Raw genomic sequence first — 18560 nt, forward strand, 5'->3', positions numbered from 1 at the left:
CATCTTTAAAGAGAAAGCATTTTAGGCTACTTTTAAATTTCTGCAAGTTTTGGGCTCTGAGATATAGAGGGAGGGAGTTTCAGATTAATGGGGCAGTGACTGAGAAAATGAGAGTACGACGAGTACCAATTATTTTTAAGGATGAGACATTAAGGGAATGTTGAGAGGTTGATCTTAAAAGTTATGGGAGGGTCATAAGGAATCAGTGATCTATCTATGAATGCAGGGGTATTAGTCTGTATAGTTTTAAGTTGCCTGTACCTGAGTTGGATAAGTGAGGCCAGGCCATACACTGAGACAAGAACACAACCCACTGAACGCTCTCTAGGTCAAGGCATCATCTGTGATCTAAGTGCACGGTTGGATGCCTTTTTACATGCCATCCAGATGCCTGATATTTATTGAAATGCATTCTTCACTGAGCACATGCCTATTCTCTGCTTCAAACATGATCCCTTTCAGTGTGCATACATGTATTCAGTATGTTTCTCAATTTGTATTCCGCCTTGAACAATATATAATTTATAATGTATTCAAAATTAATTTTCCTATGAACTGTTTTCCTACCTTCTTCTACTCTATGTTTATAACCTAACTAATTTATTTTTCTCAAGTACTTTAGCAAGAATGTGAGCCTTTGGGACAGTCAGGGAACTCTGTACTCTCTCTTCATCTTAATTAATCTTACTTATTGCATTTCTTCTGTTTCTACTGTAAACCGCTTAGAACTTCACGGTACAGCGGTATATAAGAAATAAAATTATTATTATTATTATTATTACCTCTTTTCACATTATAGAATACTACTGAGCAGATCCCCTGCTTTTTGGCAGTCTGATGTTCATTTTATGCACATGAATGGTGCCTAAGTTTTTTTTTGTTGTTGTTTTTAATAGAATTGTCACCTCTGTGGCCGTGCTTGCATTGGACTTTCGAGATACCGTATTTTCACGCATATAACACGCGTGTTATACACGATTTTACAAACCGAGTATAACCATGCACGTTATATGTGTGAGCGCGTTATATAAATTTTTTTTTTCAGTGTGATCCGGCATCCCTCTTGCGAACCGGCATCCTCCCCCCCTGGCTCGCATCACCCGCCCTCCCCCGCGATTCTACATCCCCCCCAGCACCGCAAAGACATCGGTCGCTTACCCGATTGGGCACCGGCACCAGCACCAATGCACAGGACGTGCCAGTGCCAGTGCCCGAAGATCCTCCCTCATTGGGCTGGGCTGGGCTGGACTGGGCTTTGAGCATTTGCGCATGCTCAAAGCCTTCTGGTCTCGCTCTCTGCGAGATTCTCAGATTCAGAATCTCGGAGAGAGCGAGACCAGAAGGCTTTGAGCATGCGCAAATGCTCAAAGCCCAGTCCAACCCGGCACAGGGAAGAGGGAGGATCTCCCTCGCACCGCCCAGTCCAGCTCAGCCCAACGAGGGAGGATCTTCGGGCACTGGCACTGGCACGTCCTGTGCATTGGTGCTGGTGCCGGTGCCCAATCGGGTAAGAGACCGATGTCTTTGCGGTGCTGGGGGGGATGTAGGATCGCGGGGGAGGGGGAGGTGACGTGAGCGGGGGGGAGGATGCCAGTTCGCAGGCCAGAAGAGGGAGTAAGCGAGAGTGGTGGGAGGAGGTTATAGCAGCATGGGCGGTATACGCGTGTGCGTGCTATATAAAAATTTTTTTACACAAATGGTTTGGACCCGCGCGCTATACGCGTATGCGTGTTATACACGTATGCGCGTTATATGCGTGAAAATACGGTAGATATTTTGCTTGCATTCAAAGCAGCAGTAGTAGTAGAATCAATGAATCTGGAGCATTTGACTTACAGTTTGCGAGAATGCATGACATCTGACATTTATCTGCAGCTGAAACTTATTTTGTTAACAGGGAGACCTTTACAAATTGATTGCAAATGTAATTGGCTTATGTCATTTGTGATAAGTTTTGAAATTGGCTTGAAATGAAATTTTAATGCAAGTTCCTGTGAGAAATAAGCATCAGTTAAGATTCTACAAGAAAAAATTAAGTCCTCCTTGTTCTCTTTCAAGAAGCCAGGAAAAAAACAACTTCTGGATATCTTGCAATAGTAGATAGTAAAATCCAAAATTTGAGTCCCTTGCTCACAAATAAGACATGCTTTGGTTATCTCAACATAGGTCTCTTGACATTTTAGTTTTAACACACAGAAGATTGTGTGTCATGTTAGCAGTTGCTAGAACATAAAACATGTATAGTTGGAAATCGCTTCTAGCCATTGTTTTAATTATACCAGCTGGGTTCATAATTTTAGTAGTTGGATGAAAGAAAAGCTACAGGAAATATCAATAAAGTATTTCGACTTCATAGTTTCTTGTGACCTTGCTTGAAACTGCAGCTTTTAAGATGGCCATCATATAAGAACCAATACATACCTCGGTGATTTGAAGCAAATATAATTGAAACTGGTATCCTTTTACAGGGATTATGCTTACAGCCTCACCCTGCTTAGGGCCTGCTGTTGAACCCATCACACTAGTGTGGTGGCCCTTTAAGCCATTCATGGCTTGTTTCTTAGCAGCAGGGATCAGAGAGTGTGTGAGAGCATATCCTCTTACCTTGTCTTCTGTTCAGTATCTCCATGTGTTTGTGCCTGTCTAATATTTTAGCCAAGTAATTGTATAATAGGGTGTCTGGGTAAATAGGGCAGCAGTAAGTATCCCATTTCATAAAGATACACAGATGCCTATATGTCTTTATAAATTATTTGCACAGGTTCACCAGAATTAGCACCTAGATAGAAGACTCGTGCACTGATCCTGCTTGAGCGCAAGCATAAATATTAGTGAGCACTTTACATGTTTATTTTGTAAATCACTTCTCACCTCCTATTCTGGCCTAACTCCTCCCTCGTGTGCATCATCTTGCATGATGCATACTGTTAGGTGTGACCATTTTTATGCAGCAGGGGAGATATTCATTTTGAAGGAGCCTAAGCTCAAAGTGGAAGGCCCATAAAAGCAGTAATATTTACCCTGATTAGACGATCTTCCACGTGCGCTGCTGACAGCTGATTCAGCATCCCCGCTTTGAAGAGGCTCACCGTAGCTACAATAGAAGTGAATGGGAGAACCAGGAGTGCATATCCCTGCTCATCAGAGTGGGGATGCGGAAGCCTTTGGCTGCTCCCACTGTCAGTGATAAGTATTACTACTTTTATGGGTTCCTCCCCACAGTGTCCCTATAATTAAGGTTTATTATTAGATACGTACAGTACATATTCTATATTAGTGATTGCAAATTTGGGACCTGCTCAGCTAGTGTTAGTGCGGCCCCCAGAAATTTTTTTTCGGCCAATGCGGTCCAGGGAAGTCAAAAGGTTGGACACCTCTGGTCTAAATGATTTGTCATCAAAATATGACCTAATCAGTCTAACGGCTCCTTTTACGAAGGTGCGCCAGCTCTATGGAGGCGTTAGCGTCTAGCACGCTACAATGCCAGGCAACAGACGCTAATGCCTCCATAGAGCTGGCGTTAGTATTTTTCCGCATAGCACGGGGTTAGCGTGCACGGCATTGAAGCGCGTGCTAAAAACGCTAGCGCACCTTCGCAAAAGGAGCCCTAAGTTTCCAAAGTATAAAGAAGCATGAGGTTTTTTTTGTTGTTTTTTTTACCAGTGAATTTCTGTCCAAGTAGACACCTAATATTTTGTTGGTGGTTAGACTGGTATAAATGATTCCATTTAAGATCACATTACAGTATTTTCTTCACAATTATGTGGAGAGGTAAGGAAAAGTTTAGTCTTGTCTGGATTTAACTTCAATTTGAAATCACTCATCTGGTTATCAACTGTTAGAATCACTGAAGATATGAACTGAATGACTTCAGACAATTGAGAGGTTAAAGGAATTATGGTTATATCATCAACATAACTATATAGTGAAAGAGGGGATCCTTGTGTTACCTGAATGAGTGTTTTCAAAATAAACTTGGTAGGCATGGGATTTTAAGAAGACTTGAAACTCTTTCATTACCTTGCCAGAAATACCCACACATTCAAGACAATCCAACAATATAGACTAATCGATCAGATCGAGGAGCACTACTTAGATCTAACTGTATTACAAGAGCACTAGAGCCTTTTGCAAACAAAGAGAGTAAACCAGATTGAGAAACAGTCCAAGTAATCCATTAGTTACAAATGTACCAGAACTTTTAGTAGCTTAACAAAGAATGGAATTGATGTTAGGGTAACAGATTATTTCCTATTTTTAATTACTGGAGTGATTTATTATATGTCCTTTATCTGTAGAAAGCATTAGTAAAAATTATGTTTGGTTCAAGATAAAACCTGGTGTGGACTACTTGGTGGGGTAACGAGGATGAGTGGCACCAAGGGTGATGATGACCCTCCCCATTCCCCCTGCTCCTTTTTGCCCTTCCCCCTGCTGTGCACATGCCCCCCTCTTCCCTTCCCCTGTATCTCTTTAATTTTCCCAGTGTGAGCAGCATTACAAACTTGCTCTTTCAGCTCTCCCTCCAACGTCACTTCCTAGGCACGGGACCCAAAAGTGACGTCGGACAGAGCCGAAACCAATGCGGGCAGCAAATTCGTGATAACTGCTAGCATCTGGAAAATGAAAGAGGTAAGAGGGAAGGGGCGAACATGCGTGGCAGGAGGGAGCAGGAAGGAGCAGGGAGGTGGTCTATCCCAGGTGCCATCTTGGTGGGGGTGCTGGCACGCATTCTCCTCTCCGTCTCTTGCTCCTGGATCTACTTTATTTCCAGGAGTTACCAGTCTGATGCTAAGCTTGCCCATTCTCTCAGAACAATCCTAATCCTGGCTCTGGTCATTACAAAATAAATTCTGTGTGTCTTCTTCATACCACCTTGCCAGGCAGTGACTAGGTAGTCACATAGCCCACTTTATAAAAATGGGAGGGGAGTGGGTGTTACTCCAATGAATATGCATGAGATGTATTGCATCCTGAAAATCTGACATTGTCCTGAGGTTTGAATTGAGAAATCCTGTCGTTTTTTGGCTTATATCCCACTTTATACAAAGCGGGTTCCAAAAAGTACTTGCATAATATTATCACATCACATACAATTAAACAAATCAAATAAAACATTTCAGCGACCAGCGCATACAATTATAGTTAAAGCTTCAATTCTCATATTTCATCTTACAAAACAAACACCTTTTCATTAATTTTTTAAAATTGTGCAAATTTCCCTGCTCCCGGATGTATAGAGGGATCTCATTCCATGCCTGCAAGCTTCTGCACGAAAACATACCTGCCTAGACACCTGCAGACGCAAGTGTTTAACAGGCAGAACAAACAAATTACCTTGTTCCACAGAACGGAGTTTTGGAAGGGGAACATATGGGAAAACTATCAACCACATACCTTGGTGCTAGCCCATGTACATATAAGTATACCACAACCAGCAGCTTGTAACGTATCCGATAATCTAATTTCAGCCGGTATAATTTAAAATAGTATTCTGACACACGTTCCCACGTACTCAGTCTAAAGAGCATCCATACAACTGAGTTTTAATCAACCTGCAATGCAGATAACATCGAGATTGGTGCTCCAAAAAACACAAGGTTACAGTAATCAAAGCAAGACAAAATTACAGTTTGTAGTATGGTCTTAAAAAAACTACCTAAGAGGAACGGCCAAAGAGCAGTCATCAGTCTCTATTTGAAGAATATTTTCCTAATCATTCCTACCACATGACTCCGAAATGTCAAACAGGAATCAAGAATAACCCCCAGATACTTCACCTCTCCTGAAAGCTGTAAGGTCATGCCAAAGTTCAACCGTCTCAGGGATGGCCAAACCCTGTGTTCGCTGAAAACACAAAACTTTAGTCTTTTGAACGTTTTAACTTCAGTCTGTTGCAGTCCATCCAGCCCTTTATCCCCTGCATGACCCATTTTAGTCGTTCCTCTGCTTATCCAAATAGTCCCTCAATGGAGAAAAAGAACTGGATGTCATTGGCGTAGAGCCTATGGGAGACTCCAAACTGCTGCAACAGCTTATAAAACGGCAAACGATAAAGGTTAAACAGCACTCCTGAGAGTGATGACCCTTGCGGCACTCCTGTGTGAATCTGATAAAGATGGAAATGTTGGAAGGAAAGAAACATGTGGGAATGCTAGAAGGCCATGAAACATCTAGCAAAATAATCAACTGATGATCAAAGAGAATGAGCAATTGAAAGGTAAGCATTAGGACCTTGACATTATTGGTAGAGATAGAGTGGAGGATGAATTCTTCTTTTCCTGGGACAAAGTGTGAAATAATAAAATTTGCAGATGACACCAAACTATTTAGTGGAGCTCGGACTAAAGAGGACTGCAAAGAATTGCAAAGGGACTTGAACAAACTAGGGGAATGGGTGACGAGATGGCAGATGAAGTTCAACGTTGAGAAATGTAAAGTATTACATGTGGGAAACGGAAACCCAAGGTACATCAATATGATGGGAGGGATGTTATTAAATGAGAGTATCCAAGAAAGGGACTTGGGGGTAATGGTGGACATGACAATGAAGCCGACGGCACAGTGTGCAGTGGCCGCTAAGAAGGCAAACAGAATGCTTGGCATAATCAAGAAGGGTATTACAACCAGAACGAAAAAAGTTATCTTGCCATTGTATCGGGTGATGGTGCGTCCACATCTGGAGTACTTCGTCCAATATTGGTCGCCGTACCATAACAAGGACATGGCGTTACTCGAGAGGGTTCAGAGGAGAGTGATGTGTCTGATAAGGGGATGGAAAACCTTTCATATGTTGAGAGATTGGAGAAACTGGGTCTCTTTTCCCTGGAGAAGAGGAGACTTAGAGGGGATATGATAGAGACTTACAAGATCATGAAGGGCATAGAGAGAGTAGAGAGGGACAGATTCTTCAAACTTTTGAATAATAAAAGAAAAAGAGGGCATTCAGAAAAGTTGAAAGGGGACAGATTCAGAACGAATGCTAGGAAGTTCTTCTTTACCCAACGTGTGGTGGACACCTGGAATGCGCTTTCAGAGAGCGTAATAGGGCAGAGTATGGTACTGGGGTTCAAGAAAAGATTGGACAATTTCCTGCTGGAAAAGGGGATAGAGGGGTATAGATAAAGGATTGCTGCACAGGTCCTGGACCTGTTGGGCCGCCGCACGATGGACCTCGGGTCTGACCCAGCAGAGGCATTGCTTATGTTCTTATGAAGATTTTGTAGAACACTGATAGGCACGCTGTTTTCCAAAGTCTGTTGGATCACTGTGGTAGGGCACGGTACTCTCTTGATCCAGCGTCTTTCCTTCCCTCACGTGGTGCACAAATTCTACAGTATAGGCAACAGAATTAAGATTTTTTTTTTTTTTTAATAAGAAACTCAACAGGTATTTGATTCCTTCTGCTTTAGAGGCAAGTGTATATCTGAGGTGAAAAAAAAGCAGAGGTTATACACATTTAAATACTTGACAATGTTTCAAGTGCATCATCTTGTGCAGCTTAGATCTATGGACGTGTCCATTGTAACAGAAAAACAGAACCTTCTGTGATTTTAAGACTTTGATTAAATTTGTTTTTCATTGTGCTTCTAAAGGATATTTATAGCTCTGTTGGGCTTAAATGAGAGATAGAATTAGAAGCCATGTTGGTGTTCAGCTGAATTGGAAAGTTTCAAGTTTTTTTATTAAAATTTGACGTTATCGTTTATATAACTTCTAAGCGATTTCCAGAATAAAAATGGGGATACCAATTCAAATTTTAAAAGCGCCAAAAATAAAACAGTACAAATAAGAAAATGCCTTCTTAAGGTTGCGGAGGCCTCACTTGGGGCTCCTGTCTACCCTCCCCTCCCCTCTCTCTCCCAAAACAGAGACAGACACCAGGGTTAACTTTCCACTAAGAAGTTTATTTATTTATGGCCGCAGCATGGTTATAACACAATAACACTGACCTTAATCACATTTATATTCATAAATAACATGATTAATATGATGACATTGGAATAACCATAACTTGTAAACATACCGAACTTGAATTCAACCTAACTTCTACTAGCCTCGCCCTCGGGGGAGGGGTCTACCAACCTACCAAGCGGGGCCCAAACAGGGGGTCCATCAGCACTGCATATAAGTAGGAGCCGCCGTTCAAGCGAATGCTCTACTTCCACTTGGCCCAAGCCGCCATCCAAGTGTCCCGGGTCCTGTTGGACTACTTTCCTTCCTAAAAGACAAGACAAAATTGAGACATTTGTATTATGCCAGATGGGGTCTAACATAAAGCTGGTATCGGTTAGACCTCCATCTGCCTATGTTCTTGAAATGTGGTGCATGGTAAGCAAGTCTGGCTGAGGTGGCTGCCCCAATTCTAAAGGAATGTGAGCTGTACTAGTTACTGCTCAGACCTATGTGCTCTAGAACCCTAGTGAGTACTCTTGTGAACTGGTATCGTGTCAGTGGGAGTGCATTGGAATGGCACAGTAGATGGAGTGCACCTATTGGCCGAACTCTAACAGGGCACATGCCGTTGCCCGGAATTGTCCATAGAGTAATTCTGCACCCTCTTGCTATCTGGTCTGTCTTGGACCTACGTATATGTATATGCAAGGTATCGTGCTACTATTCAAGATCGCCCATCATTAGCCCTGTCTTCTGTCGCGTATTGGGAGGGACCAGCTCGCCCAGCCTGAGGGCTCCAAAGAAGGCCAGGGTGAATGCAGCCTTAAATAAAGATGCCTCCAACTGCGAGTAACATATTGCCCAACCTTTCAATATTTGACGTATAGCGAAGTGATTGGCAGGATTCCTGACGCCTATTGCCTTGGCCACAAAACCGATTCCCACTAAGCGGGATCGCAAGCTGGATACCGATGCTCCACTCTCTCTGCAATGGAGTAAGTATCGAAGCAAAAGCTCGGGGGATGAAAAGGATATCTCATGCCGGTTCTCTGTGCAAAATTGCATGAAGGAGGAAATTCCCCGGCGCACTGCAAAAGGAATGGCTGCGTCGGGAGAGTCCTTTTAAAGTTTCCTGCTCCTCCCTCTGCCCCTCCCCTCTGCCTATCGCTACCTGGCCCTTTTGTCCCATCCTGCCTCAGTCCCCCCGGAGCCCCCCCACCTTATGCCTGCCATCCGCTAATCGCTCCCGGGATTCTTTCTTGCTTACCTGATTCCTGAAGGATAAAGGGATCATGGGATACTGAGGGAGGAGCTGGGATGTAACACAAGTATAGAAAGCTAACCAGGTAATGAGTATAGAAACCAAACCAGGTCGTGCATGTGTAAGACCGGAGGGTTAGGACTTCGATAGGAAGACAGGACTTAAATGAGAAACCAAGGTGGCAAGGGAGCCCTTCTGGTGATACAGACAGGTCGTGACCTGTTTGGGCCACCGCGGGAGCGGACTACTGGGCAGGATGGACCTATGGTCTGACCCGGCGGAGGCACTGCTTATGTTCTTATGTTCTTATGTACCTAATCTTGGAATTTTCATAGGGTGTGCAAATAAAAAGTATATGGAGGACATTCTGAATCCCAAGCACTTATTAAGCATTGCTAGGTATCCATTTGAATTTCATGTACCAACCATGTGCTCTAAGGTCCAGAGGTTGGAAGCAGAGGCAATAGCCTCCAATAACCACCCTGTACATGTACCTGCCTACAGAAGCAGCAAACTGGGACTGGTGCAGTCTCCCTGTTATTGGAAAAGTAAAAAATATAGTGGCAATTAAGAGACTGGTTTCCTCAGCTGTCATAAGAGCAAAGAAGTTGATAAGTGTAAGTTGGTTTATATCAGAAGAGGAAAAGCTGCAATGGAGAACACAAACAGGCCATTGTTACTAACACTGGTTACCATTGTAATATGTTGTTGTACCACTAACCTGAATAATTAGTAACTACTGTAGGTTCCATTGCATAAAAGAGGACCTTGATTTAAATAGCACAACTTAGGGGTCCTTTTATCAAGCTGCAGTTGGGGTTTAACATGCGTAATACCGCACGTTAAACCGCCTGCTGCGCTAGCCGCTAACACCTGCATTGAGCAGGCATTAGATTTTTTAGCCGGCCGCGGGGGTTAGCGTGTGATGAAATGTCCGACGCGCTAATCCAGCTAGTGCGGCTTGATAAAAGGATCCCTTAGTAGTAAAACAGCATATGCAAACAATAAGTGTTTTGAGCTGTCCTATATAGTGCTTTGCAAAACTCTGGAACCACTTGTGAATTTTGCATTCTTTCAACTTTCTGACCTTTTGATAGATGTTTCTGCTAGGTAATATGCTGTACAGATTCACATGGCTAATCAGAGTAGCATTAGAGAATTACTAGAAGTTAAAATACTAGTTATATGCCCAGTAAAAGAAGGTACATTAGTGATAAAACAGGGACAAATAAGATTTTAGGAGAGGAAACATCAGGGAATATCAAAATAAATGGCCCCCCAGTGGAAAGTGTCTTGGTAGTATCTGAAGGATTGGTTAGGCTTTGTCAGGACAGGGGTGGGCAATTCCGGGTCCTCAAGGGCCGGAATCCAGTCCGGTTTTCAGGATTTCCCCAATGAATATGCATTGATAGCAGTGCATGCAAATAGATCTCAGGCATATTCATTGGGGAAATCCTGAACACCCGACTGGATTCCGGCCCTCGAGGACTGGAGTTGCCCACCCATGTTCTAGGACAGGGGTGTCCAATGTCAGTCCTCGAGGGCCGCAATCCAGTCGGGTTTTCAGGATTTCCCCAATGAATATGCATGAGATCTATTAGCATACAATGAAAGCAGTGCATGCAAATAGACCTCATGTATATTCATTGGGGAAATCCTGAAAATCCGATTGGACTGCGGCCCTCGAGGACCGACATTGGACACCCCTGTTCTAGGAAGATTATGAAAACCTGATAAATCTTGTATTCCAAATCTACTATTATATTCTCTGTTTCTGTGCCTGGGAGCCTTATTTGGGAACAACTGTCTAATTGTTTCCTACAATGCAAGTTCACTGTGAGGATTTGTTTTATGTAATACACCTACTAATGTTTATTTTCAGGAGAGCTGATGTCAGATTAACTGTTAAAATGCATACAACGTCCAACCCTATTCATAAAAAGGTATGTAATCTTGCATAATTACTTTCTCCCTTTAAGAGCATACATGAATATACATATGATCATGGATATAAAAAAATGGTTTTAATCACCCTTATAAGGGGTGGAAGAAAATTAAAGTTTCTTTGATTTTCAGCAATCAGTTCCTTAACCATTGTACTAGCCCTTCATGATTAATTATATATATATATATATATATATATATATATATATATATATATATATATATATATATATATATATATATACATATACACCGTATTTTTCGCTCCATAAGATGCACCTTAGATTTAGAATAGGAAAACAAGAAAAAAAACCATTCTGAACCAAATTGTGCACCCAGCTTCCCTCACTCCCTGCCAGGCTCTGCACCCTGTCCCACCGCCCTGCACCTCCTCCCCATCTTCCTTGCAGTTGCACTAATCTTCTTTCATCTCATCTTCAACGTGTACTTTCAACTCCATCACCCCACTGCCTTCCTGAATCCCTCCATCACCATCCTCTCCTTGTGCTACCCTATTCCTCGTTACGTCCTCTACACAACAGAAGCATCCTATCTCCTTACTATGCCATCTTCACCCTATCACTGAACTGACCTAGCCCTGTTTTTGTGCCCCCACCTTTCATCTTTGTGCTGAGCCCGCCCCCTCCAGACAGTGGAGCAACCATGAGCATGCACACGCAGCCGACTTATCACAGTGTGCTCCATGCCGCATGCTCATCCGGGCTCTGTTTCCAACATCCAACGGCCGCGGTCTTCCAGAAAGGGTGGGTGTCACATATTCACAATAAAACAAGCCCTTTAATTTTCCCGGTATACGCAGTATATTGGCCAGTAGCAGCGCGCTACCTGTGCCCGCCCCACGTTCTGAATGGCTACAGTCAGTTCTCACGAGTCCTGCGAGAACTGACACAGCTATTCAGAAAGCGGGGTGGGCCAGGTAGCAGCGCAGACAGCGCGCTCTTGCTTGCCCATACACCGCTGGACCACCAGGCTTCAGGAGGTGTTTAAAAAGGTACTGCGGGTGTGGGTGTTTTAAAAGGAAGCGCTGGTGGGCGGGCCATGTTATTAAAGGGTACCGGGAGGGAGGGGGTGCACCCCCCTTTTGGGAGGTGAAAAAAGTACATGTATGTATATATATGTATGTGTGTGTATGTATGTGTGTGTATATGTATATGTGTATATATATATATATATATATACACACACTTATATATATATATACATACACTTATATATATATACACACACTTATATATATATATATATATATATATATATATATATATATCACAAAATTGTTTTTAAGCATTGACTTAATACATTGTCCTTGAAGTGACCAAGTTTTGTTTTGACAGGACCTAGCTCTATGCCTTTCAAATGATGCAGATCCATTTTTTCTTTATAATCTGACTGTTGGAGAGGAAGACTTTCAGAGGTAAAATTTGCCTGTAAGAGTCATTTTATTTTATAAGGTTTAAATGTTTCCATACCTCATTTGCACCCAAATAAAAAGAAAACATGTACCTACCTGATTAAGGGATTTTGGTAGCTATATTTGGCTAGGTTGAAAGACTAGAGATCCACTTAGTCAAAACCTCTTCTGGAATTACTATTCTTTTTTTTTTTTTTTTTTTTTAATTTTATTATTTTATAAACTACAACAGTATAGTACATTTGATTGAATACAGAAAATTACAGAGATTGCAACATTTTATACAATTAGTATATAGAACCATAACTTTACCCACCCACTTAATTTTATTAGACTAATATAGTGTAAGAAAAATAATATTCTAAAAATATCTCATCTTTACAATCACTTACTTTAAATGTGCTTTACTTTAAATGACAATATCATATAGATTGGCATCTGTGGTTTTAGCACATGGTTGAAGAAGTGTTGACATGTCACTGGAGCCTCATGAAGGCCAAAAAGTAGCACCACAAACTGGAACAGGCCTTAAGGCATCGAAAAGTCTATTTTCAACTTGATCAGGTCCAGCTGTTCAGTAAGTTCATAAACTCTGGGCACTGAGTAAGCTTCAAGGTTGGAAATGGCATTTACCTTCCAAAAATCTATGGAGAGCTACTGTAGATGCTGCCATCTGATTTAGACTCCAGCACAGTAGGGGGCGGCCATTTGCTTGTGGATTCCTTTATAATCCCTAGTCCTAGTATCTCAGCACTCTCCCTTGCCACAGCTTGCTGATGAGCTTTTGGCATTCAGTATGGGCGTTGCTTGGATAACCTCTCCTGGGTCTGTGATAATATCATGGGATGCAAGGTGTGTCTGGCATGATGTCCTAGAGAACATATCCCCATTTTGGTGGCCCAATTCCTCCAAACTGACTTTCTTGGTAGCTTCAAAGTTGGTTTCCAAAGAGGACTTGCAGGGGTTCTGGCCATTTTGGAACCTTGGGTCCAAAGTCAGCTTCCTGGATCAGCGCCATGGTCAATGGAGGTCATTTCTTTAATAGAGTAACATGAAAAGTCCTTGCTTTGTTTCTCTTGTCTGGCCAAGGAAAAGAGGGAATGCCAATGTTATGATATTATTAGAGTAGTATTAACCTACATCTCCATTTGATTTCAGTCTAAAGAACCAGCAAGGGCTGCTAGTGGAGTTTTCTGCTTTCCCACAGAGATTCATTGATCTGTTAGACCAATGCATTCTGGAAAAAGAGAAACAAGTGCCAAGGTATTGGATTCTTTTTTTCTGTTTTACAGTTTATTAAATTGTAACTCCTAAACTTGTCTAAAGTATAATTTACATTCAGCAAGGTCCTTTTTAAGGTCCTTTTAATGATATTACAATAGATGCTCAACAAAATTAAAAAGAAATATGTTTGATTTTTCCAGTTTGGAATCCCTTGATTAGTTTTTGTGATAGTACCAAGGAAAGGGTTCAGTCCATCCCTTATTCCTTTATTAATCCTTGAATTTATGCTCTCTCTCTCTCTCTTTATTTATATATATTTTTTTTACAGGCAGTCCCTGGGTTAAAAAGAGTTCCATTTTTAAAATAATTCTTAAGTTGAATTTGTATGTAACTCGGATCTTGTTTCTCTTCACAAAACTATGTAATATTTCCTACATGTTGCCTGTGGCTGACTCAGAAGCCTTCCCTCTGAGCATAGAATAGTGGAAAATCTTCTTTTGCCCACCCAAAGTCTGATCCTAGTATTCTTTCTATCTTCTCCACCTCCTTGAGGCCTCTCTTGCATCCCTTTCCATCTGTCTCACCTTTCTCTCTCTACCACCACATTCAACATTTCTCCCTCTCACCTCTCCCTTCCCCATTCATCTCTACCTCACTCCTCTCCCACTATCATGTCCAATAATTCTCTCTCCCTCCCTATGCCCAACAATTCTCCTCTTTCTTCATTTCCCCAAGTGCACCATCTCTTTCCCTCTCAGACACCCATACTCAACAATTCTCCCTTTTTATTTCCTCTACCACCTTAGCATCTTTTTTCCTCACTCCATCAATTTTTCCATCCTATATCCCAAGTTCAAGCCCCCTCCATCCTTGTACAAAGTTTGTGTTCCCTCCCTTCCTTCTGTCTCTCATACACACCTCCTGTCTCTCATACACACCTCCTGTCTCTCTTATCCCAAAGTGCCCCTCTCCCTCCTTTCTGTGTCCCAAGTTCATCCTCCCTCCCATGGGTGTTTACCTTTTTCTGACTGGTTCCCTCCTCCTCCTTCCAGCTGCACTTGTCTTTTTTCACAAAGTTACGGACAGCGGCTCCTACATGCGGCTGAACAAGAAGCCTTCCCTCTGACATTGGAAGGAGCTTCCTTCTGATGTCAGAGAGAAGGCTTTGCGTCAGCTGCAGGTTATGTGTAGGAGATGCTGCCCGCAGTTTTGTGAAGAGAAAAGAGTGCAGTTGGAAGGAGGAGGAGGGAGCAGGCCAGAAGAAGGTAAACACCTGCGGGAGGGAGACATGAACTTGGGACATAGAATGAAGGGAGAGAGGGAGAGGGGGGCGTATTGGGACATAGGAAGGAGGGAGAAGGGTGTGTTGGGATACTGACGGGAGAAGCAGGACCCCTGTTTGTATGAGTCCGAAGTTCATAATCCAGGGATTGCTTGTATTATTTTCTTTGTTTTAGTATTTTTATACCATATGCAATGTGCATGATTAGGTACCAAATATCAGATATTGGTTATTAGTTTCTGTCTTTGCTTGGAATGTTTTGTGTATTTGATATTGCAAAATCAATAAAGAAATTTAAACAAAGGAAAATAAAATTGTAAGTCCTAAATTCAAGTTTATTTGCAAGGCTATGTCTTGTATAGGCTTATTTAAAAAAAAAAAAATTATTTACCAGCCAGTTACAGGGAATCCTAGCAACTAAGACCTCCTTTTACAAAACTGCGATAGCAATTTCTAGCATGGAGAGCCACGCTGAATGGCCTGCATTGCTCTTGATGCTCATTGAGTTCCTATGAACATTGGGAGCAGCGCAGGCCATTCAGTGCAGTTCCCGCGCTAGAAACTGCTAAGTTAGCATGCAGTAATATGTTAACACTAGTGTTTAAGCCCGTTAGATTAATGAGTGCTAGATGACCGCCTCTCCTGCTTTTGAACCTGGGCAGGGGCAGAGGCAGAGCCGGGGCGGGAGGGAGTGACGGTGGGAGAGCAATTTCAAAGCCTTGGCAGCGGTGGCTCCTTGACCAATCCGCGCTTACAACGGCCCCACACTCGCGGTCTGGCTGGCTCCCCCACCAAAGCCCTTCGCAACGGCAGCCCCTCCTGCATCCGTCCCCGCATCCCAAGCCGCTCCGAAGGCCGGCTCCAACAAAAATGGTACCCCTCTATCCAAAGCCGCGGCGGCAGCCTTCCTCAAGACACATTTCAAATCTGACATATTGTAATCACAAAACAGAAAATAAAATTATTTTTCTTACCTTTTGTTGTCTGGTCATTATTCATATCATGTAGGGGTCCCAGGCTATGGTTGGCTTTTGATAACTAGCTTGCCAGGGCCCCTTCTTTCTTCTTCCCTCCCTCCATCCCGGCAGCTGAAGACAGGCACCTCCCCCCCAGTGGTCTGAGACAGGAGGGAGCATCCACAATGCAGATAGTGAGTTAGGAGAGGGTCTGAGGGAAAAGAGGGGCTCAACAGCGCACAACCACCTTTCCTTCCCTCCCTCCATCAGGTGCAGTGCAGCTCCACCAATATTAAAAGGAGCCGCGTCAAAATCGGAGCCCTGCCACTGCCGTAGCACTTTCCCCTCTGCCTTGGTCCCGCCCCTTCTCTGACATATGTGACCGCGGCAGAGGGAACGTGTTACGGTGGCGGCAGGGCTCCAATTTCAAAGCAGCTCCTTTTAACATAGGCGGAGCTGAACTGTACCTGATGGAGGAAGGGAAGGAACGGTGGGCCAAATTTCGGCAATGGCAGGAATTGTTTGGCGGGCCAAATTTTTGTACCCTGTGAGCCACATTTGGCCCATGGACCAGAGTTTGACATGTCTGCTTCATGTCTAGTAAGTACACAGGGCCGGATGCAAGAGGAGCCACCACCGCGAAAAACCCCAGCAAGGGAGCCAGCGAGTCCGTGAGTGCGGGGCCGTTGCAAACAGCTGACTTCTTCGGCTTCCCCCATTATCTGCACCGCCGTAGTCTCTTTTTTAATTAGGGGAAACTGCCATGCCATTGCTGGAGAGCAGGGAGTGTCGCACACAGAGAGCATGAAGTCCAGCTCTGGCGGTGAGTGGTAGGTGCTGGAAAGTAAGGCTGGGGACTCGCGCATGCGCATTCCTGCGGCCACGGAACTACTGATCATAGAAGCACGCAGATAGGAATGCGCATGTGCGAGTTAGCCTTTTATTATATAGGATGGTAGCAACCAGCAAATAGATATCCATATGCATAAAAAATGCCAAATTAATCTAGTTTATTACGGACAACTTTCTAATTGTGCATCTGCTTATAGAGTCTTCAGTTATTGTTTACTCATATACTTTACATTTTTTCAAAAGGAACTTTTTCCTTTTAAAAATTTTCTAGGAATGATTATGTGCACAAATTTGCACTTGCTTTTTGCATTATTTTCCAGGTAAAATTGCATCCGTGATTTTATTCTAGGGTTCTAAAAGAAATGGTATTTTGCTTTATAACATGGAATTTGTATATACCATTTTGACCTATGGTTTTAAACAATTTACAATTAAATGGATTAAAATCCAAAACTGTTACACACCCTACTTATTGCTACTCCTATGCATTCATGAACTCAAGTCTTTACACTTGAAAAACTTGTTCATGAATGCATAGTAATATCTGTTTGAATGTTTTGTTCTCTGACTCCCTGATGCAGCAGCTGTGAAACCTAGCCCATGTCCAGGGGTCCGGACAGCTTTTCAAAACTTGGCACTTTGTCCGGGTTTTGAAATGCTGCCTCTAAATTGCATCGGGCAGGAGGAAATCTGCCCATGGATTTCCTCCTGCCCAATGAGAGCAAGCAGCGTAGGGGAGGGGCTTGGCTAGGGCAGGGTTGGGGGTGGGACTGGGGCATAATGGGATGGGGATAAGTAGGAACTGGGCGAGCCTGGGGGCAGGTCTAGAGGTCTGGATTTTACTATAGTAAAATCTGGCTATGACAGCTTAAAGTATTATGGCCATTCTGGAAAAAACCACTCCAACCCACCTGCCATGCTATAAGTTACACACTAAAGGGTAATAGACTATTGTAATGCGTTGTTCAACGGAATAGCGCAAAAAGAAATAAAACGTCTACAGATCATCCAAAATACATCCGTTAAGCTCATTTTTAAAGCTAAGAAGTTCGATCACGTTACACCCCTCCTTAAGGAAGCCCACTGGCTTCCAGTTGCACATCGAATAATATATAAAATATGCTTACTTACATTTAAATCTCTTCTTTCTAAAACCCCAGCTTTTATCTACAAGTTACTAATCCCTTACACCACCAAAAGAACTTTAAGATCCGCTGAACAGCATTTGCTAACTATCCCCTCCCTTAAAATTATAAATACTCGACGACAGTTGATCTTTTCAGTTACAGCTCCCCAAACCTGGAATTCCCTCCCTAGCCATCTAAGGGAAGAAACTAATATAGAAAAATTTAAAAGTAAACTGAAGACTTTTCTCTTTAAAGATGCCTTCATAAACTAATCATAAGAGGCTCTTCCACCCCAACCTTTTAGTCTTTGAACTAATTTATTTTTCTTTTTACAATTTTATTGAAATAATCTTAATATTTTTTTTTTTTTTTACTCCCCTTTCCTTACGTGTTTACCTTACTTGTTTCTTCAATTCCTACACAAATTGTAACTTTTTCCCATCTCTTCCCTATGTTCCTAGTCTTGTTAAATTTGTCAATAGTCTTGTTAGTCTTATTTACTGTATTACCCCCCTTACATTGTAATTTTATCAGTATGTACATCGCTTAGAATTTAGATTAAGCTATTAATCAAATTATTATTAAA

At 42.5% G+C, this 18560-nt stretch overlaps 1 protein-coding gene across 9 annotated transcripts in view; it reads left to right on the forward strand.

The window, feature by feature from the left end:
* Window positions 1-18560, forward strand: part of LOC117352220 (spindle assembly abnormal protein 6 homolog) — a 180770-nt gene that overhangs the window by 36673 nt on the left and 125537 nt on the right. For 8 of the 9 annotated variants that reach the window (XR_004537632.1, XM_033928535.1, XM_033928519.1 and 5 more), the window contains 3 exons: window positions 11040-11100; window positions 12457-12536; window positions 13692-13796. Coding sequence is in view for 7 of the 9 variants with exons in the window: in XM_033928535.1 (XP_033784426.1) it covers window positions 11040-11100; window positions 12457-12536; window positions 13692-13796 (246 nt within the window). In the remaining 2 variants the exon portion in view is untranslated. Of the gene's footprint in view, window positions 1-11039; window positions 11101-12456; window positions 12550-13691; window positions 13797-18560 lie in introns of those variants that run through there. The other variant, XM_033928577.1, reaches the window with a different exon arrangement.

This window comes from Geotrypetes seraphini, chromosome 1, assembly GCF_902459505.1.
Source record: "Geotrypetes seraphini chromosome 1, aGeoSer1.1, whole genome shotgun sequence".
Lineage (NCBI taxonomy): Eukaryota > Metazoa > Chordata > Amphibia > Gymnophiona > Dermophiidae > Geotrypetes > Geotrypetes seraphini.